The sequence below is a fragment of the Heloderma suspectum genome, chromosome 5, assembly GCF_057233095.1.
Source record: "Heloderma suspectum isolate Gila_16-S chromosome 5, 16-S_ref, whole genome shotgun sequence".
NCBI lineage: Eukaryota > Metazoa > Chordata > Lepidosauria > Squamata > Helodermatidae > Heloderma > Heloderma suspectum.
Genome location: NC_139462.1, coordinates 16,083,394 through 16,105,300, shown reverse-complemented (window position 1 = coordinate 16,105,300; position 21,907 = coordinate 16,083,394). Strand labels below are relative to the sequence as shown.

Below are 21,907 nucleotides of genomic sequence, written 5' to 3'. Positions count from 1 at the left end.
ACAGGCCCAGATAAAGACATGGCAATGTTTGATAAAAGCATCAAGGACAAACAATACAACTATATTTTGGAGAATTGTCTCTAAGGACTGGCAGAATACAACAGTTTGTCTGGATTATCATATTCCAGTTAATGTCTGGGAATCTCACTTTAGAGATATTTATGCGAGAGGTGAATACTGACAACAGGTGACACAGCAGGGCTCTATATGCAGCCTTCATTGATTTTAAGTCAGCTTTTGACTTCATTTCAAGGGATAGATTATGGGAAAAATTTGAGGCCACAAATATTGATCGGCGGCTGCTAGCACTCATCCGCAGCCTTTATGAAAACACCCCATGTGAAGATAAGGTGCAGTCACGCAGGTAATTTATCTGGACCCATACCAACTTTTAATGGAGTTAAACAGGGGTGTATGCTAGCTCCTACCCTGTTTAACTTTTATATTAACTTCTTGGTGAAAGATTTAGCCGAAATAAAATCCCACCCTCCCAAGCTGGCAAGAGATCTTTATCAATACTTCTTTACACAGATGACACAGTACTCTTGTCACTAACAAGTGTTGGCTTGAGACACCTCCTAAGAGCACTTGATATCTATTGCAAAAAAGAACACCTAGGAATTAATTACACCAAGTCTAAGGTTGTAGTCTTCATCAAGAGAAGAGTCAAACACAGATGGCAGATAAATGAGCACCCTATTGAACAAATTGTAACATACAGATATCTAGGTGTAACTTTCCATTCATCTGGCTCTTGGAGAACTCAAATAAGCAGTGCTACAGATAATGCCCAGAGGAGTGTAAAGGCACTCCTCTGCTTTTTTTTACACCAAAGGGGGACAGCATATCCCATCAGTCATTCAGGTATTTACAGCCAAGGCCATAGCTCAGATGCTGTACGGTTCGCAGATATGTGCTTATGGCAATTATGCCCCATTTGAAATCATACAAACTAAATTTTTGAGAGCCAAGTTGTGTGCCCGGTGTAATTTTATTAATAGAAGCAGGGCAAATTTCTGTAGAAACTCGTGCATGGGTTTATAACATAAATCTTTGGTTGAAGATTATTTTCTTTCCTGTGGCCCCATTAACTTTAATTGATGCCTTTCAGACAAAATGGATAAGAACATTCAATGAGAAGTTACGAAATCTGGGATTCCCCCCTAATGCCCTTGTAGCTCTCGGATACGAAAAAGCCAAAGTTACTATCTGTTAGCGAATGTGGGATATTGAATTGCAAAAGCGTTTAGGTTTGGCCATACTATACCCTGATTTCAAGGAAAATGGGAGGGCACTCTTGCCTGCAAATTATTTGTCAAATCTGATTATTCCCAAATTCAGAAAGGCTTTTACATTGGCCAGATTAAATGTTTTGCCATCTGCACTCTTGGAAGGCAGATTTATGAGGGTCCCATATCAAGAACGCTTATACCCTTGTGACGCAGGGGAAGTGGAGACAGTTGGATGCGTTTTGTTTTATTGTTCTTTTTATCGTGATCTTGGATGCACTTTTATTACCCCGATTTTACAACAAATCCCTGGCAGATCTGTTTTATTTATCATATTTTTTATCAGAATCCCCATGTAACGGCAAAAGTGGCCAATTTTTGTGTAGCTGCTATCACTTGCCGGAGGGTGTTGACAAAATAATACTATTTCAACATTGTAATAATTTTTTTTTATATTGGGATTGTATGTTTTTAATCATGTTGTCTTGTGGTTATGTGGTCTGACAGCATGAGTTTTGTATTTTTGTTTATGTGCTGGTCTTGGACCAAAATAAAAAATTCATTAATTCATGCATGGTATGGAGAAAGTGGATGCGGAGATATTTTTCTCCCTCTCATAATAGTAGAATCTGCGGTCAGCCCATGAAGCTGATTGGTGGGAGATTCAGGACAGATAAAAGGAAGTACTTCTTTACACAACACATACTTAAACTATGGAATTCACTACACAAGATGTAGTGATGGCCACCACTTTGGTTGGCTTTAAAAGGGGATTGGACAAATTCCAGGAGGAGAAGGCTCTCAATGGCTACTAGTCCTGATGACTCTATGCTGCCTCCAGTATCAGAGGCAGTATGCCTATGTACACCAGTTGCTGGGGAACATGGGCAGGATGGCACTGTTGCACTCATATCCTTCTTGTGGGTTTCTGGTGGGCAGGTGGTTGGCCAGTGTGTGAACAGAATGCTGAACCCTTGGTCTGATCCAGCATGGCTATTCTTACCTAATGTATCCACCTATTTTCTGCTAGTCCCTGAAATCTGTTTTTAAATATGAACTTACCAGTTCAAGTTAAATTGTCTTCAGCTAGAGAGACTAGAAAAAGAAAAGTACAAAAATTGGACAGTTGATATTTGTTATTTATTTTTCAGCACATCTTAAAACTGCATAAATCTTTAAAAGGAAATACTCGCAGGCTGAGTCTGAAACCTCTGATTTCTCTCAAATGCTTAAAAAATAAGCTATGCTAACTCTCTAATATTAAAAGCCAATGTTGAGATGGAAGGAGATTTCCAGTTTCCTCTCCTAATCAATAGGAGAAATGTGAAATTGGCTGTATCAATGGTAAGCCAGTTATTTGGAAGACTGAACTGTGTGATACAGTAACTAGTTTGACCTTTTCGCTTGGAGGCACATTCTTGGACTGAAAGATTAGTCCAGTTTTAAAAGCAATTTCTTTAGGTGGGGTGGCATTCCCCGTCCCCAGCAGTCATCTTCATCAGGAGGGCGACTGTCTGACAAGACGGAAAGCTTCAATGAACTCATTGAAGTCTATGTTTCCGTCTTTGTTGAAATCGATGCTGCGGGCCAAGTCAGTGATGCTTTTGTCTGAGATATCAATATTCATATGAGAACTGAACAGCCTCCAGGTCTGGTGGAACTCTTCAAAAGAAATGAGCCCTATGGGGTGATAGAAAAACATTTTATTAATTCAAGTAGGTGGGAGGCAATAAATTGAATTTATTCAGAATTACACTGCTGCATCCCTGATGCAGCAGATAACGGAAGCACAACATCCCATTATTCATGTTTGAATCCTCTATCCCCCTTCGAAACTGTAAGAGGAGTTCTCCTGAAACAAACTCAGTATCCAACAAGTCTAGCATCCTGCTTGCCAAAGTGACCAACAGACATCATTGGGAAGACCACAAGTAGGGCGTGAAGGCAGCCGCTCTCCCCCACTACCCCCAGCAATGTGTATACAGAAGTACTCGAATTCTGCACACTGCCATCTTTGCTAACTGCCATGAATAAACCTCTAGGAATGCGCCTAATTCCTTTCAAAAGCCATCTAAGTCAGTCGCCAGCACAGGAACACAGGAAGCTGCCTCACACTTAGTCAGACCCTGGGTCCATCTAGCCCAGTATTGTTGACACTGATTGGCAGCAGCTCTCCAGGGTTTCATGCAGGAGTGTTTCCAGCCCTAGCTGGAGATGCCGGGGATTGAACCTTGAACCTTCTACCTGCAAAGCAGTGCTCTACCACTGAGCTATAGTTGTGCCAGATTAAGAACACAACCAGCCTGCCCCCTACTGCTCCCCTCCCCTCCTCCTAATTCTGTGCCTGTTTGCCTTCATCACCATCTGTGCAAAGAAATGCTGCACTTGTTGAATTCATCCTGACGCAGCTGTCCAAGGCGCAGTCTTTCTGTTACCAACCCTTTCCATAAATTGCTAAAGTAAAGGATAGTTCACCAGCTGTGCACATGTTATTAAGGGCATGTATGTAGTGGAGCATGGGCTCTTCTCTCACTGCAGATCACTCCTCTTTTTTTACTGTGTCCACCCTCCCTCTCTCTACACGTTCCTTATTGGTTTTCCACACTGCAGCACAGTTAGGTATGCCTTTCTGTTCCTTGAAATCAATGCACAATACTATTATTCACAAAGTTTGTAATGGTGGTGGGGGGCAGAGTTAATTTGGGGTAAACATGATGCCAAGAAGTTTAACAAATATGGTTAGGGAAGTTAAAATGTTTAAGATTCAGACACAATTCTTGCGGACTTCAAGAATTTATTTCAATCACAAAGAAGCTGTAGGCACTAGCCCTGTAGCTTCGTGCTAGAGCAAGACCTTAGACACAGACAGTCTCAGGTGCAATTCCTAGGCTGGCAGCTCTGGTTAAAAGGATCAGTTAGCAGGTGATGTGATAGAAATCTTGTCTTCGCCTTTGGGGAGTTATTGCCCATTGGAGCGGACAACACTGCGCTGGATGGATGAATACTCTGATCTCATATAGGACAGTTTCCTGTATTCCTAGTGGCCATTTTCAATGTAAAAAGCTTGGAAACACACTATGGGAGATGCTACAATTGTACTGGCCAGCCAGCAATAAAAACAAGGCTCTGGAACTATATGCTATGCATGCAGCTTGGCTGTGTGTAGTGTTTCTTCCCACTCTCTGCTTTTGTCATGCTGCTTTCTGGCTTTATATGACTTAAACCAAATGGTGCTGTGTTCTACATAAAATCAGCCCAAGAAGTGCTTGCTTCTTCCTCAGTTCAATTAAGGTCCTGAAAAGCAACTCATATTATCACTACAGGACAACTGTACATAATGCAATACCACCTGCAAAGCTAAGACATCGTTTTGCTCCTTAATTAATCACTTTGACCATTAAGCAGAAATTACCAGTAGAGAATTAATGCACTTGCCTGAATGATCACTGTCTATGATACTGAAGATAGTTTCCAGGTTGGGTAGGTTTCGGTAAATGTTTTCCAGCAAACTTGACTGTAAGCGCTGAAAGAACAAGACCACTCTTTAACAGTCTTGCAGATAAATCCACAAAAGTTGCTGGCCTGTTTTAATCACATGGCCTTAAAAAAAAAAAAAAAAGGTAGGAAGGAGAAGCAACTTCAAAAATGAAGGTATTTTATATGTTTATACACACACCACTGGTCTGCCTAGACCAGGGGAAGGAAAACTTTGTGGGCCTGTGGACGCATCTGGAATTTTGAGAAACTCCTTGGCATCACCCCAAAATGGCTGCCACGGGTGGCATGGCTAGTCACAAAGGCTAATCATGCTGTAGTCCAGCGGCATTCACAGCAAATGAAGACGGCAGCTGCTGGAGGCCCTTATTTTGCTTTGAAGTGATCCCAGCTGCCAGTAAGAGATTTTGTTATAATAATTATTATTTTATTTATGTGGAAGGGGTGGGGCATCTTGGTGTGTGCCAAGAAACACTGGATGATCTTGGGGCAGGGCTCTGTGCCGAAGCCCCTCCACTGATGTGCACCTGCCCATTTTCCTTTCTTCATGCTAAGAGAGGCACAGAGCTCTGTGCCTCTCAGAATGGAGAAAAGGACTTGGCTGGTGCCTGGAGGAGCAGCTTCTCTGGGTGCTGGCTGAGTCAGGCACCTCCTTTACACGCTGTTCACCATCCCCATGGGGGCAGCATTGAAAGCGGGGTCCCTGATGCCATGTCCGATAACTCTACTACAAACCGTAGGTTATGCGAGGGTTGTTTGACCATTGTATAACCCACGGTGGCTGGGTTCGAAAGACACAGTGCAACCGTATCAGGGTTGCATATTCATAACGGTGGCCACATGCAACCAGCACGTGCCATGGCTCATCATGGGTTAAACAACCCTTGGTGAGCCCAGCATGTTGTGCAGCCAGTGTAGTGTAGTGGTGAGAATAACGGACTGGGAGCCGGGAGATCCGGGTTCTAGTCCCCACTTGGCCATGGAAGCTCACTGGGTGACTTTGGGCCAGTCACAGACTCTCAGCCCAACCTACCTCACAGGGTTGTTGTTGTGAGGATACAACAGAGAGGAGGAGGAAAATGTATGCCGCCTTGGGTTCCTTGCAAGAGGAAAAAAGGCGGGATATACATGCAATAATAAATAAATAAACAAACAAACAAACAAACAAACTAGGTCAATGTCTCTCTCCCCAAAAATTGCAGCAGCCTTCCCTTTCACAGACATGCACACATAGATTATATGAATCTGAACTGGAAGGGGGAAAAGTATGGTTCCCTTTTAGAACCTTCCAGGTATTTCCTACCTATATAGAAAGCATCCACTGGCCATTTAGCCAGTAATTTCCCAACAAAACATGTGCCTGATAACTATGTCACTGACTATTAAAGAATATTTGTGGTCATTCTGGCCCAATTCACCCACTCTTTTCCAAATCCCACCATTACAGCAATATTATCCCCACAGAAGCTGGGATCCATTATCATCAAGTCTTCTCAGAGCATTTCTACATGAGGCTTTTATCCTGCACCCTTACAGAGGCTTCTGCTTCTGGATTCTTTGCGGGATTAAGATCAGCTCCTTTACATGTGCCTTTTTCTGGGATTTTTTTTCTCTGCCCTTCTATATGTTTAATTATACAACCACTAGATGGCAGTGTGGTATAGTGGGATTGCACTTCTACATGCAGCTTCTATGACATGATGAGGAAAGAATAAAGAGTTTCTTCGTTATGAAAAAAACTGCGATAATGGTTTCAAAGAGCAGGAGATGCCTTGGAGGATGATGAGATTGTACTGTGAGTAAGCAATCATGAGTGAGCAATAAAAGCCTCATGTAGAAATGCCCTTAGTTCATTTGCTGCCACAGCAGGTTCCCACTGAGTTACCTCTTGTGTTGATGACCACTGCTCCGTCACTATGTCTTTGAGCCACAACTTGTATTCCAGCTTCCCATTGGTAAGGGTTACCACCAGCTGTGGCCTTAGCATCCGCCAGGGAAGCCCTAGTTGAAGGACAGACTCTATAGCTTTTGCCCAGTTATTTAATGTGATCAGGCCTGTTAGGATGCAAAAACCAACAGGGCATTTTAAGAACAAAGGCCAGCTGAAATTGTGGTAAAGTCAAAAATGAAAAGAAACCTCATTTCAATAAAATAAATATAATGACCCGGTGTGCACTCAACAGTCCATGTGTTGTTTAAACATGGGTGGCTGTGTCAGGGCGAGAATGAGCATGCTGCCTCTGGTGTGCTCCTTTCAGTTAACAACCTCTAATCGCCCGGTACGTAGGTTGTTATTGTGACATCCAAACCTGTCCACTCTGGGTTGTTTGGGGGTTAAACAACCCAGCGTTGACTTACAATGTATGCTTTTTTGTATTTGTGTGCCCATTGACTAATGGCACAACCCTATCAATTGTGCCCTTGATGGTCAGAAGCCCCTGAATCTGGAGGCTTGTAATCATCCACTGCAGGGCGGGAAGAGCAGTGGAGGTGATCTTTGCCTCCCTGTCCTTCTGCCCTGCATTTTTTGCTAGACGGGCTTTTCTGCCCATCTAGCAATGGCACTTCAGAGGGGGAAGGAAGGAGGCTGGAGAGGGCTCAGGATAGCTCTCCAGTCTCTTTCCCTCTCCGCCCACTAAAACGCCCCCTTTTCCCCTTCTCTGAGGTTGCTTTTCCAACTTCAGAGGGCAGCTGGCACAGTTCTTTCAGAGCCAGGGGAGGGGGATTGGATCTCTGACCCGTCTTCCAAGGTCAGAGTGCTGTCTCTGGCCTCGGAGAGGGGAATTGCCAGCATCCCATGGCACTTCAGACAATGTCTAGGGGCCACAGGATTGTTTCCTTAATGTTTTAAAGTCTGTAGGAAATCTGTAGACTCCAGGCTAGAAATAAGACTGGTAGGTCTGAAGTGGTTCTTTCCATAGTGGGTTGTCAGAATACCAAAATGGCCAGCATGAAGATTCTGGAGAAAACCCATAATATTTTGCCCTTGTCAACAGATTCAGACTTTGCACTGAGTTGGGCTGTGTATTCCACCTCATAGAGTGGATTATGTAGGGTGTGAAATGCAACCTGCTGCTACAGTGGGTACATGGTGAGCAAAGAAGTCTTTGTTTCAAGTTTCAGAGAGCCGCTTACCAGGTGTGAGCAGGCGTGTATGTGCATATGGACCCCATATCTTGCAGTTATTCTGAATTTGGGGGAGGAAACAGTACTTTTTAGTTTTCAGATTGTGGATTGTGTTTGGAAACTAGCATGGCCTCTGTGCTTGCTTCTGCATCCACTAACCTGTACATTTGTGAATAGATGTATTTATAGTAATAGCATATGTTTTCCACAGTCTCTCATCCAAAAGAAAATCTTAAGTGTATAAAGGCTTCCCTCAGCTTAGGATGGGGAAATCTGAAACGCTGTAATATCAAGGTATACATAAGCGGCAGACGCGACTTATTTACAGTTTGCCACAGGTTAAGTCCAATGCACTAGGAAATATTACGCTAGTGCACGCTACAATATATATAACCTTATTCCCTCTGCACCATACACTGCTTGGATTTGATGTGGTTTGGTCTGTATAAGGTTTTCTGAAACTTGGGTGCTCCTTCTGACCTGCCTTTTATCCTGCGTCCACTCACCCACCCAATAACCAATAATTTTGTAAATGGATGGAGATTTTCATGTGCAGTTGTGTGCATCCTATGAAGATCTATGGATTAGGAAACTAATCCCATATTCACATTAGAAGAGGAATAGAAAAGAACATCTTTGAACCACACATGGGGAATCATAATTATAACTAAGCAACAACTCTTCCTGAACTTCCTTCTTCCCAAACCATGGGTTGGATCCAGATTTAGTGGTACTTAAAGTAGTCCCATTGAAATTGTGTCAGCCATAACTAAGTCCCAATGATTTCAATCGGTGTACTCTAGGTATAACTAAATTGGGATTCAAGGTCACCAGGGAAGGAGTCTCTTTCAGAAACCCAATGTGGATTAATAAACTTTTTACATCAGAGAGAGAGAGAAAAGGCAACACCAATTCAAAAACAAAAATGTGAATCCCAAAGGTTCAGAGGAGGGCAACAAAGATGATAAGGGGACCGGAAACAAAGCCCTATGAGGAGACACTGAAAGAACTGGGCATGTTTAGCCCTGAGAACACTGGGGGGAGATAGGATAGCGCTCTTCAAGTACTTGAAAGGTTGTCACAGAGAGGAAGGCCAGGATCTCTTCTCGATCATCTCAGAGTGCAGGACACGGAAGAATGGGCTCAAGTGACAGGAAGCCAGGCTCCGGCTGAACATCAGGAAATCCTCCTGACTGTTAGAGCAATATGACAGTGGAACCAAATACCTAGGGAGGTGGTGGGCTCTCCCACATTGGAGGCATTCAAGATGAGGCTGGACAGCCATCTGTCAGGGATGCTTTGACTTAGATTCCTGCACTGAGCAGGAGGTTGGACGTGATGGTCTCACAGACCCCTCCAGCCCTACTATTCTATTATTCTATGATGGTGCTGAGAATTATTTTTACTTTGTAAGAAACACTCCAAATCACACTGTTGTGCCCATCCAGGCTGCCGGGAGGATGAAGGATTCATTTCCCTCTGGGTTGCCCTCCCCCAGTTTAGAACCACTGCTCTAGGTGACTGAACTAGGAAGCAGCGCAGCATGAGAACAGCAAATGGATGTTCAAGCCTGATGTGGTGCCATAGCCAAGCATGAGAGCCCTTCCTATTGCTGTATTAGGGTGCCCATTGTGGCATCCATGCTGCCGTTTGGCCACCCACATTTTCCAGATTCATAAGCTGAAAAAATCACATTTGTGCTTCCAAAATGTCATGGAGCTTTTATCCTGCGATTGAGATTGCTCCTTCATGGAAGTTTGCAGGCTGTTTACACGATACCATGACCCTGTCGTAAACCTCCTGCACTAAATGCCCTTTCTTCCATTTTTAAATAGATCGCAGATAACGAGCTATCAAATAGCCCTGTTGTGCTCTGCTTCAGTTTCCTCCATGAAAGAGTTAAAGCAGCAAGGAGAGGTGTGTGATCAATGAAAGCTAATGGAGGACTCAGATATGGGGAGAAGGCGGGGGGGGGGGAAGCACAGTCAGTGGTGATCCTGCATTTAAAACGGAAGCAGAAAGCCGCGTTTTAAATGCAGGATTTTAGGCTGGTGTAGAAATGCCTCCAGACTGAAGCTACAACAGCTCACCGAGCCTGGGAACGCCAGGTCAGTTCTCTGACATTTCTGCTTGTGGGAGAAAATGCCTTTTCTGCAGGCCTGAACCAAAGCCCCCAAGATGGAAAAGCATTAAGAATGTCGTAGGAGAATTACTGTGAAAAATAAGACACAAACAACTGGGTGAGAGGGTGGAATACACATTCCTAAGCACAGATAAAGACTCTGACTGACTCTTTCTGAGTCTTGAGACTCCTCTCTCATGAAGACAATGGTTCCCTGTTGCTTCATGAGATAAGGAACTGCCTTGCAAGAAGCTGCAGGTATTTAAGTTCAAGCTGTGCTTAGGGGTGTATTCATGGTTCTCATAGGCCCCATCTATATGGCACCACTTTGACCCTGTTGCAACTGCACAGCAATGAGGCTTTGAGTCAGCATGCCCTGCAATACACTCACAATGTACCATGCGCTTCCTTAACAGACTTGACGTGCCCTTTTTTTTTTTTACCATTTTACTGAAATGGGCAGCTGTGCAGTCCCATGAGTGTGGGGGTGTGACACTTCAGTGGCTGTTTTGTATTTGAGGGGCTCTGCTGTGTCTTTCCATCCCTTTTTAGGTAAAAAGTGGGTGTTTTGTGCTCCTTCATTTCTGCACCATCAGTCTGACAGTTCCCCAGCCCGAGACTTCACAAGCGTGAGCGCTACGTGCCTAGCCATCGCTCCAAAATGGTGGCCAGAGCGATGCTGGTCATTCCCCAAGACACCCTGCTCCTCAGCCCTTGGGTACTGAGTCCACAAATGTTGCGAAGATACAAAGCTGGAAAACTGTGCAAAAGTGTGATTAAATAGATGAAAACACCCCTCTGTGCCTCTGTAACTGCGCAGCTGCGAAGGGATGGGGGGATTAAAGGGTTGTCACAGAGTGATGCAGGCACTATGCACACCTACAACACACCCACTGCAAAATGCAAAGTTGGTTCGGGGAAGGAACAGACAGCCTGCAATTGTAGTGGAACCTGCAGCAAACCCAAAAAATTGCGCAGTAAAACAACTCCTTTGGAACTCCGTGTTTTCCAGGTGAAAACCACGGATGGCTGCGAAGTCCCAACTGCATCATCTGTCATGAGGGACTTCGACTCGCCCCCGCCCTGGAGTAAAAGCCCAGTGTAGATGGGGCCATAGAAAGAAGCATCCTGTACATGAAAAGGCCTGATGTGTGCATGATCAGCTTAAACCCTATGTGATTGGATATAGGTAGCCTATGCTAACTTTTGATAGGCTAAGACCTTTGCTTAGTATTTTCTATGTACGTATTTTGTTTTCTTTACAAACCACGTAACCTGTTCCTCCAATCTGTAGTTCCTTGGCGAATTACCCATGTATACACGTTTTGAATAAAGTGTGATTTCAGATATGTGACCACCAGCCTCATCCTTCGGGCGGGGATGGTTCTCACTCTGTCTGTTTCCCCAACATATTATACAGCATCTATACAGGCCAGGGTGTAAAAAGTGTGGCATGCAGGCAGCCCCCCAAACCTTGTCTGGCAGCCCCCAGTCCCCCATCATCTGCCTCCACAGGGAAAGGCGGGGAGGAAACAAGCGCTCTACAGGCTCTATAGTTCCTGCCCCCCCCCCCAAAGTCTTATCCCTAGAGTAACTAGAGCATCACAGGAAGCAGTGCTTGAAGGTTCCAGCCAGATTCCTAGGATGCTGTTGGGATGCTCTAGGAATGAGGCTTCTATGGCAGGAACCATAGAACCTGTTCCTAGTGCATTTTCCCTCTTTTATTTTTTGGTGATCGGGTTGGGGTGGCTGGGGAGGGGATGGGGGCTTCAACCCCTTGATGCTGTGACAGAGAGCAGATGCTGTTGCTGCAAGTTGGAGATCTGTTGCTGCTGGGTTGAGTGGTTTGTGCAAATGTGTGTGCATGGGGTATGAGTGCAAATGTGTGTGCATGGGGTGTGAGTGCAAATGTGTGTCAGTGTGCGAATGTGCGTGTGGTGTGTGTGCATGTCCACACACCACCCCAGCAGACACCTGATGTGGCCCTCAGTGCCAAAAAGGTTGTGCACCCCTGATATAGGCCATCTCTTTTCTCACAAGCAGCAGGGAGCCCTGTGCTTTTGTCACAAATCTCTCCTGCTTTAGCCTTACCTGTGTTCTTCTTATCATAGCTCTTGAAAGCAGCCATGAGGTCTGACCTGTGAGCGAACAATTTCTCCCTTAAAACTTGGTATGCAGACTCTTCCACTCGGCTGATCCTGACAGGAAGAGGGAAGCATTTCTGTCATGTAAAATCATGTAAAATTGTGCCAGGGTGAAACACAAGCACACGCGCGCACACACACACACGCCTCTGCCTTCTCTGAAAAAGCTAGAGAGATCTTCTGGCCTCTGGAGAAAGGACCACAGGACAAAATTCAGCTGGATTTTGGAGGAAAAGAATCCTCTCCCAAACTTGAACCACTGATTCTCTTCCACTATACCGTCTGTAGCTCACTTGGGTGAGCTACACATCACACACAAAGAGTTAACTACCTGCCCCTGCTGCTCAAAATCAGCATCTCCCAAAAAGCACCTTTGAATTTTATTTTATTTTTAAAAACAGGGTTTTGTTAAATGCATCTGTGCATAACGCATACCCTTGCCCCTTGCCCTGAGCCAGACCACTGCCCAATCTAGCCCAACATGGTCCATTCTGAGAGGTGGTTTCTCTCTCCAAGGCCTCTGACATAGGATGACTTCCCTTATACTGCCAGCTGAGGTGTCTGAACTGGAGATGCAGGAAACTGAACTTGGGACTTTTCATGTGGGAAGTGTGTATTCTGCCATGAAACTCTGGCTCCTTCCCAGGGGCATCTCTACACCAGCGTAAAATCCTGCATTTAAAAGGGGGCTTTCTGCTTCTGTTTTAAATGCAGGATCATCACAATGACTCCCATTTTCACCCACTTCCTTTTCCCCCTCTTTCTCCCTGTATCTGAGTCTTCCATGTCTTTCATTGAATTTGCTTCTCAGGATCTCAAGAACTCAAGCGGAACACAACGGGGTAATTGATAGTTCATTAACTGTGATCTATTTAAAAACAGAACAAAGGGCATTTAGTGCAGGAGACACCCTGGAGGGTCACGGCGTCCTGTAAAGAGCCCACAAACTTCCGTGAGGGAGCAATCTCAATCGCAGGATAAAAGCTCCATGTGAAGAAAGCCTAGTAATAGGGCACAGTTATAGGGCACAGGCCCCTTATGCCTGAAACTCCCTCTGAAAATACCTACATAGTACCATCTCTCTCTCTCTCCCTTCAAAACCCTCCTGAAAAAAAAATTAACCTTTTCTGTAAAGCCTTTGGCCTAATCCCTCAGGGCCAAACTAGATGAGACATCGGAGAGGAGATCTTTGATCTCTTTAAAATTCTTTTAAAAGCAGCTGCAAGGCAGTGGGGTGGAGCGGGGTGGGGCAGGATTGCATCAGACTATGGTGCTCATGCCACTTTCCCAGTGTAAATCCCCCTACCCCCAAAATGGATATTTACCCCCCTGGGGGAAATTTACAGAAGTGTGTGTGTGTGTGTGGGGGGGGAGGAATTAGTCCCTCTTGCCCCAGTGCTGCAGTTCCAAATCCAGCTGCTTTTAGGAGACAGGAGTATGGAGACGGTGGTATGGAGACAGGAGATCTGGCCATCACAGAGTTCCAGCATCACATCTAGCTTAGCTCATCATCCTCTCACACAGGGGAACCTGGATTGTGAACTTCTTGGGGCAGAGAGACCCCCCGCCTTCTTTTTTGCAGGAGTTATTTGATTATGCCGTAAAGCAACACAGAAGCGAAGGCTTTGTATAAACCTGGGGGTTTCTACAGTAAGAAGAGGAAACTTGCCTTTGAGTCATCGTCAGCTTGTGCGCTCCCTTGCTCGCTTGGTACTGGATGATGTGAGGGACCAGGTCAGGTCCCAGTTTGAGGTAGGCACCCCTGTTACTGCCCACTGTATAATAGTTTGAAGCTGAAAATACAGTGATTACCTAATCAACCAAACAAAAACAAGTCAGTGAAGTTCAATGAACACAAAGCAGTCCACAACGGTAAGCATCAAGTTGCCAAGGCCCAAGCATAGGTCTTTGCTTTTCTTTAGTTTAGTTCCCCACTAGCCCACCCCAGTTGCACATTTCACAGTAAACATGTCACCAATATGTATCTGCAAAACCATTTCCATACACCTTATTCCATGTGAAAATTAAACCGAGTCAATACAAAATACACATTAGCTCGGCTTAAAACCTACTTGAAAAAAACCCTGAACGTTCTGGGATGCTTTTTTATGTCTAAGATTCTAGAAATTCATCCATTTAAACCAATTATCATTAAATGCCACACTCTCCTTTTGCCTATTAGCAATATTTCCCACTAACATAAATGTTTCTGCCTCCACTGTATACCAAATATTAATTATACACTTTCTATCACTTAGAATTATTGTTTTCCACAAGCAGCGTCCTGGTACTCAAGAGGTATACTGCCTCTGAACATGGAGGTCCCATTTAGCAATGACAGCCATTGAAAGGGCTTCATGAATCTGTCTAATCTGTTTTTTAAGGCGTAATCTAAGCTAGTGGCCATCACCATGACTCATGGCAACAAATTCCACAAGTTCCTTATGTGTTCCTGAAAAGGGGTATCTTTTCATCCACCCCAAGCCCCATCAGGTGGCCCCAAGTGCTTGTATTCTGAGAAAGGAGAGGAAAAAATCTGTCTCCCCTTTCCCCACAACACTGGTAATTCTATAAACCTCTATCTGATAGAGTGTATCACTTACCCTTTCCTTAGAAGTTTTTTCTTGCAAAACTAAAAAGCCCCAATACTTTACCCCCTCTTTTACTGAGACTTTTACCCCTTCTTTCATAATAAACAGCCTATCCTTTAATCTTAACAGTTGCCGCTAGAAAAACTAATTCTACTACCACCTACCCATATGAGTAACAATATTTTCTCCCATAGTGAATTTTTGCAGTCAGGAAATGTCAACACACACCCTCCTGTTCCCACCCCCCACAACCCCACCCCACCCTGGAGAAAAACCCCTTTACCGCTGCCCTACTGAGCTACCTTTCGGTTGTGGCAGAACTCGTAACCCTCCAGCTTACACTCATGGGAGCGGATGATGAACTGCAGGTTGTGCTTCCGCAGAAACCTCTCTGTCACATCAGGGCCAAAGTAACAGCCGCCGCCTCGCTCTTCATTCATTCTACAGCCATTTTGAGGGATGGGGTCACTCCATAATATATCTAAAACCTAAAGATGCAGACGAGACCTGACCTGTTAAATACCACACTGGCTTTGACCCAGATCAGCAGCAGTTGGGAAATCTAAAGAGTACCCTGTGAATACAGCCTCCTTCAGCACTGTATTCAAAGTGGACCACATCTAACCATTAGGAACAATCTGCTTTTAATCAACAATGTACAATCAACCTGGTCATAGGTTGTGAGCGTGATGTGTGAACCTGCAGCACTGGGTTGTACAATGGCTAAACAATCCAGCAATTAATCCATGGTTTGTTGTTGGGTTAACTGCTGGTTTGTTTAGCCCCCAAACAACCCAGCATTCCGGGTTCGCACATTGTGATCAATCACTACGATCCAGCCAATCATAGGTTGTTGATTAAAAGTGGATGTGAGGCATGCACCATGGTCCTTCATTGCTCTTCTGATCATCAAAATTTTGGAGAGTTATGTTGTGCCTCTGTTTGGGATGGAGGAGGACACAAAATGCCTCAGCCTGAGAGTGTTTGGGGAGAAGCCCAGCACATGGGCAGGTGGAAGACATCTGCAGCTTGACCCAGCTGGCCTCACTTATCAATCAGCCTCTGCACAAAACACAAGCCTCAAATGCAGTTCAGGTGGTGGATGCAATGGTTGATGCTTGTCCATAGAAGAAAACGTTTCTGCCAGTTCCTGGACCTGGCTCTGATATTCTCAAACTCAGGATGATTCTGACTATTCTTCAGCATGTCCCACTATCTGGTTTTGTTTTCCTTGGCTTTGGACTGATACTCTTGGCTTCTTGACCTTAGACTGTTCAGTGACTACCTCTAGTTGCTGCTTTTCACTCAACTCAAGTAATTTATGACAAATTACCAAATTCAACCAAAATGTGTGAGTTCCCTTAAACCAGGCTCAAAGTTTGTCATCTTCTCTGTCTCTGTGGTTGTCCCCACTCTGTGGAGCTCCCTCCCTAGGGAACTCCGCCATGCCCCCTCTTTAATGAGCTTCCGCCACGCATTAAAAACATGGATGTTCAGGCAGGCATTTGGGGTGGGTTAGGGTAATTTTAGAAATATGATGTTTTTAATGTAGAATTTTATTGTTTTAAACTGTTTTTATTATTGTACATTGCCCAGAGTGGCTGTGACCAGCCAGATGGGCGATTAATAAATTTAATAAAATAAAATAAAATCTTCAGACTGACCTGGCAGGGTTGTTATTGAAAGATAACTACCCTTCTTACAGGAGCAAGAAACTCCAGGGTACTTGGCCATGTGACCTTTCTGACTATCTTGTGAAATTCACAGGCAGTTATGATTCTCTTTGAAATCGGGAAAGTCCGCCCACCAGGGGTTACATATTCCCTTATCACTGAATGAGGGACAAGTTAAATGCCCCACATCTTAGACTTCTTTGAATCTTGTTCACCCCACTTTAATCTCTGATTCACTCCTCGAATGATGATAATATTTAGCACGTATATAAAGCTTTAAAGAATTTAGTATACATTACCTTGGCAATCCTTAACCTTCCCTGTAAGGGAGGTCAGTATTATTATCTCTGTATTACAGATGGAGGGTTAAGGCTCTGAAATAATTGTCAGAAGCAACCTACTGAGTTCATGGCTGAGGCAAGATTTGAACTGGAAACTTCTTTGTTCAGAGTTCTGTCTTCTAGTTACTATGCTACAGTAGATTGGAACATTTGAATAAATCTCAGTTTGTGGACTTTGTTACCTGAGGATAAATTATTGTGTTACCAGGTCCTAAACTGAGAGGGTAATACAGCAAAGCTGTAAAAAGCAAAGCTTATTACAACGTAGCACTGTGCACAATGCATTTTGATCCCAGCATTCAAGAGCTTTCCAGAGGGCTGAGCCAGAAAGGTTTTCGTAAAAACTTTGGCAGCTGCAAAAAGCACCCTTCCTTTTTAGTGATTTGAAAAAAAACAAAAAACCCTAAGACTACCAGCTATCTATATGAGTAACAATACTTTGTATGAATAACAATACAAAAGAGGACAAAAGTGCACACCCATTTAAAGTAAGAACAATTGGCTAGGAAAGCTCATGTAACTAGTCATGGGAACATAGGAAGCTGCTTTATACTGAGTCAGACCAATTGACCCATCTAGCCCAATATTGTCAACACTGGCTGGCAGCAGCTCTCTGGGATTTCAGGCAGGAATATTTCCTGCCGTACCTGGAGATTGAACCTGGGACCTTCTGCATGCAAAGCAGGGGCTCTACCTTTGAGCCACAGCCCTTCCCTAGTCCAAGAAGCATTGCCCTCCATCAGCTTTCGCTTGCCTTAGTGACATCTTTATAGAGCCGTAGCTAATTGGATGTGTAGCCCCATGACACCATCACATTCACTACATGAACCCTGATTGGCAAGGATCAAATAAAAAGGTAAAGGTGTCCCCAACCAGTCGTGTCCGACTCTAGGGTGTGGTGCTCATCTCCATTTCTAAGCCGAAGAGCCAGCGCTGTCCGAAGACGCTTCCGTGGCCATGTGGCCAGCATGACTGAACACCGAGGTGCACGGAACGCTGTTACCTTCCCCGCCGAAGCGGTGCCTATTTATCTACTTGCAATTTCTTGCTTTCGAACTGCTAGGTTGGCAGAAGCTGGGACTGAAGACGGGAGCTCACTCCGTCACGCAGCACTTGGGTCTCGAACTGCTGTCCTGCTGACCTTCCGGTCTGCAGTTCAGCGTCTTAACCACTAAGCCACCGCGGCCCAGTAAGGATCAAATAGTGAAGGGGAAAAAATCCCTGATGTGCACGTGCATAAAGTGGCCAAAGTAGCAATAGACTGGGGAAAAAGGCTGCAAACTTGCAAGGAAAACGTTTTCAGAGGGTGGGTGCAGTTTATGGAATATCCCCCCTCCACCCGTGTAAGCAAGAGTTTGTACCAAAAATCAAAACAGGAGAAGATTGGGCACAGTACAAATTTCCTTGAGGCCACACTTTCGGTGTAAAAACAGCCCTTGGCCTGGGAGTTGGGAGATCCAGGTTCTAGTCCCCACTCGGCCATGGAAGCTCACTGGGTGACTTTGGGCCAGTCACAGACTCTCAGCCCAACCCACCTCACAGGGTTGTTGTTGTGAGGATAAAATGGAGAGGAGGATGATAATGTATGCCACCTTGGGTTCCTTAAGGAGGAAAAAAGGCAGGATATAAATGCAATAAATAAATAAATAATTGATGTACCAACTGCAGGGTGAGATTCAACCTACCTGCATGATGTCATCATCTTCGAAGTGTGCAGATTCACAGGATCTCACATCCACCTCTGAAATGGCTGAAGTTTGGGCGAACGTCTCCGTCATTGTGGAATTGCTCATTCCAGCCATCCTGCGGCAAGCCTGCAGATCCCCCTGGACTGTCTGCTGCACCCATTGGGAGAGCTCAAACTTGTTTGCGGGATTAGAAGCCCTAACAGGTCTGGCACCTTCCAGTTCACTGGGGTCCAGACTTTTTGAATTTTTTCTCTTCTGCGTTAATACAGAGAGAATCTAAAAAAAAGTAGGGGGAGATATATTCTGAATATAGGACTGAGAATCAGGTATTGTCTAGATCCCAAAACAAAATTCTCAACTCATTTTGGAATTGCCCAGATCGAACCAAGGCCCTTTGAGCTCAAGGCCCTGCAATGGCATCAGGGCCAAAGGGTGGGCAGTTTACCTTACTTCCTCTTAGGGTGACCATGAGTTCTATTTTACAGAGGACAGTCCTTTGTTTGAAGGGCTGCCAAAGGACCCGCTTCTATTTCAAGGTGTCCTCTATTTGAGGGCTGGTCTGTCCAGTAAAGAACCCTAAGAACTGTTGCCCATCCACAGTGAGCTCCTGGACAGCAGACTTAACTAGCAGGCACACAGGTCACCTGGTCGCAGCCTTCGGCACTATGGTAAGGGTTACTGTATTTCTACGTACATTATAACAATCTCTAAATTTCCGTCGGTCCTCAGAGGTTTGTGGAAGGGGGTTGGGAAGGGACTGGGGGTTTGAATGAATGAATGAAAGTAGGATTTTCTTGAACGCTTTGGGGAAGGGGGGCAGAAACTCAGGCCTGGGGGGCAAATCTGCCCCTCCAGGATTCCCCTGGCCTCACCCCCTTCCCCTGACCACTGACTGTTTGGTGGTTTCACAGCGTTTGTGCTGTTTTTTCCCACCAATTCTAAAAGACTAAATTCCCACCAATTCTAAATGACTAAATTGCCTCTCCTAAGGCTTAGTTACTGGTGGTAAGCTAAAATATACTGGTATTTTTGGTGATTTTGGTCCCACCCCTTTTGCCCACCAACCACTGAAATGCAGCCCGCAAGAGCTTCTCTGAAATGGCATTCGGCCCTCGGGCTCAAAGAGATTCAACACCCCTGCCTTGGGGGCTCCCCCTCCCCTCAACTCTAGGTGCCTGCTCTGGCCCTCTCCCCTCTGCCACATGGGCGCCCGGCCTATGCACACATAGAGCTCCCACAGGGAGTGACACCCCTTGTCACCAAGCAACCACAGCTCCATCCCATGCAACTGGGACTGGGCACTATAGCCCCTCACCAGGTGTACAAAATTATGCATGGTGTGGAGAATGTGGATAGGGAGACTTTTTTCTCCCTCTTTCATAATCCTAGAACCCAGTGGGGTCATCCCATAAGCTGATGGGTGGGAGATTCAGGACAGGTAAAAGGAAATACTTCTTCACACAGCGCATAGTTAAATTATGGAGCTCGCTACCACAGGATGTAGTGATGGCCACCAACTTGGATGGCTTTAAAAGAGGGTTGGACAAATTCCTGGAGGAAAAGGCTATCAGTGGCTACTAGTCCTGATGGCCATGTGCCACCTCCAGTACCAGAGGCACTAAAAGGTAAAGGTGTCCCCAACCAGTCGTGTCCGACTCTAGGGTGCGGTACTCATCCCCGTTTCTAAGCCGAAGAGCCAGCGCTGTCCGAAGACGCTTCCGTGGTCATGTGGCCGGCATGACTGAACACCGAGGTGCACGGAATGCTGTTACCTTTCCCGCCGAGGCGGTACCTATTTATCTACTTGCAATTTCTTGCTTTCGAACTGCTAGGTTGGCAGGAGCTAGGACTGAAGACGGGAGCTCACTCCGTCACGCAGCACTCGGGTCTCGAACTGCTGTGCTGCCGACCTTCCGGTCTGCAGTTCAGCGTCTTAACCACTAAGCCACCGCGGCTAGCCCCGACCAGAGGCACTAGACCTATGTATACCAGTTGCTGGGGAACATGGGCAAGAGGTTGCTGTTTCATTCATGTCCTGCTTGTGGGTTCCTGGTTGACAGTTGGGTGGCCACTGTTTGAACAGAATGCTCGACTAGCTGTACCCTTGGTCTGATGCAGCAGGGCTGTTCTGATGTTCTTATATGGAATTGCCCCCACCCTCACACTTCCAACAGTTCTCTTTTAAGAATGCAAGAACTTCCTTGCTGGATAGGACTAAAATTAATCTAGTCCAACGTTCTGTTTCCAGCAGCACCAGCCAGCCAAATGCCTCTGGGAGCACATGAGCAGGGCATAAAAGTGATGTCCTTCCTTAGGTTTTTGCAGTACTGGGGACAAACACCAAAGAAGAGCTGAGCTGGAGCAGACCAAAGGCCTATCTAGTCCAGCATTCTGTTCATGCAATGGCCAACCAGACGCCCATCGGAAGCACACAAGCAGGATGTGACTGCAGTTGTAGCTCCCTCCTGGTCCTGTTTCCCCAACAACTGGCACTGAGGCATACTGCTTCTGATACTGGAGAAGACATATTACTGCAGAGTGCTCTACATGGGGCTGCCCTGAAGGATGCTCTGGAAGCTGGAGCTAGTGTAGGAGGCAGCAGCTCAGCTGTTGTCGGGAGCTGCCCCCTTTCAGCGTGCAACTCCTTTGCTGAGGGCACTGCACTGGCTGCCCATTCGCCACCTGGCCAGATTTAAGGTTTTGCTACTAGTGTACAAGGCCCTAAACAACTTGGGACCAGGAAACCTGAGAGAGCGCCTTCTCCCTTACCAACCTGCTGTCAGAGTGGACACTGAGCCCATAGAATCCCAGAGTAGTTCTGATTCTGAGGAAGAGGAGTCGCTCCTGGGAGAGGAGCGCGCTCCTCTTTCCCAGGACCAACAGCTGATGGAGATTCCTCCCACCAGCATTCCTAGTTTAGTTAGCAGTCCAGGGAGTAACAGAGCGCAGATAGCAGACTTGGTGGATACGCGATGCAGACGCAGAGAGCGGCGCCAGATGAAGGGCGCGGAAAGGAGGCGAAGTGCCAGGTTGGCGCGCAAACAACGGCTGCGCCCAGAGGCTCCAAGGGAAAAGGGGAGGGACTCTCCCTAGTCCTTAAGTTCAGGGGTCTGCCAGTAATTCCCTTTCAAACGGGGACCAACTGTTCCAACTTAGGGCATAGGTCCTGTGCTGCTCAGGTCTAGTTGCAAACAGTATAGTTGTTAAGTTGTAAAAGAAGAATAAAGCTTTGAAAGGAATCCCTTTGTCTGTGTCTGGACTTAGCTACTGGATTAGACTGAGAGAGCCCTCCAAGGAGCCCTTGACACCTGCCTGGTCACTGAGGTCAGCAGAGGGCATGCTGCTGGTGATTTCACATGGACCTACAGCCTTATTGGAATCCACCCAGAGAACAGCCTTCAGTGTGGTGGCTCCCTTTCTATGGAACTCCTTCCCTCTGGAGGTCAGGCAGGCATCAACACTGTATTGTTTCTAGTGCCTCCTGAAAAAAGCTCTATT

The 21,907-nt window shown here is 45.7% G+C and overlaps 1 protein-coding gene across 1 annotated transcript in view; it reads right to left on the bottom strand.

The window, feature by feature from the left end:
- Nucleotides 1-2,350: 2,350 nt before the first annotated feature.
- The window catches only part of PPEF2 (protein phosphatase with EF-hand domain 2), a 37,306-nt gene continuing 17,749 nt past the window's right edge, over nucleotides 2,351-21,907 (bottom strand). The window contains exons 14-20 of the mRNA XM_084859748.1: nucleotides 18,407-18,685; nucleotides 15,010-15,195; nucleotides 13,786-13,928; nucleotides 12,064-12,170; nucleotides 6,610-6,779; nucleotides 4,665-4,752; nucleotides 2,351-2,909 (exon numbers count right to left, since the gene is read on the bottom strand). Coding sequence (XP_084715874.1) covers nucleotides 2,728-2,909; nucleotides 4,665-4,752; nucleotides 6,610-6,779; nucleotides 12,064-12,170; nucleotides 13,786-13,928; nucleotides 15,010-15,195; nucleotides 18,407-18,685 — 1,155 coding nt within the window. The 3' untranslated portion in view covers nucleotides 2,351-2,727. The remainder of the gene's footprint in view (nucleotides 2,910-4,664; nucleotides 4,753-6,609; nucleotides 6,780-12,063; nucleotides 12,171-13,785; nucleotides 13,929-15,009; nucleotides 15,196-18,406; nucleotides 18,686-21,907) is intronic.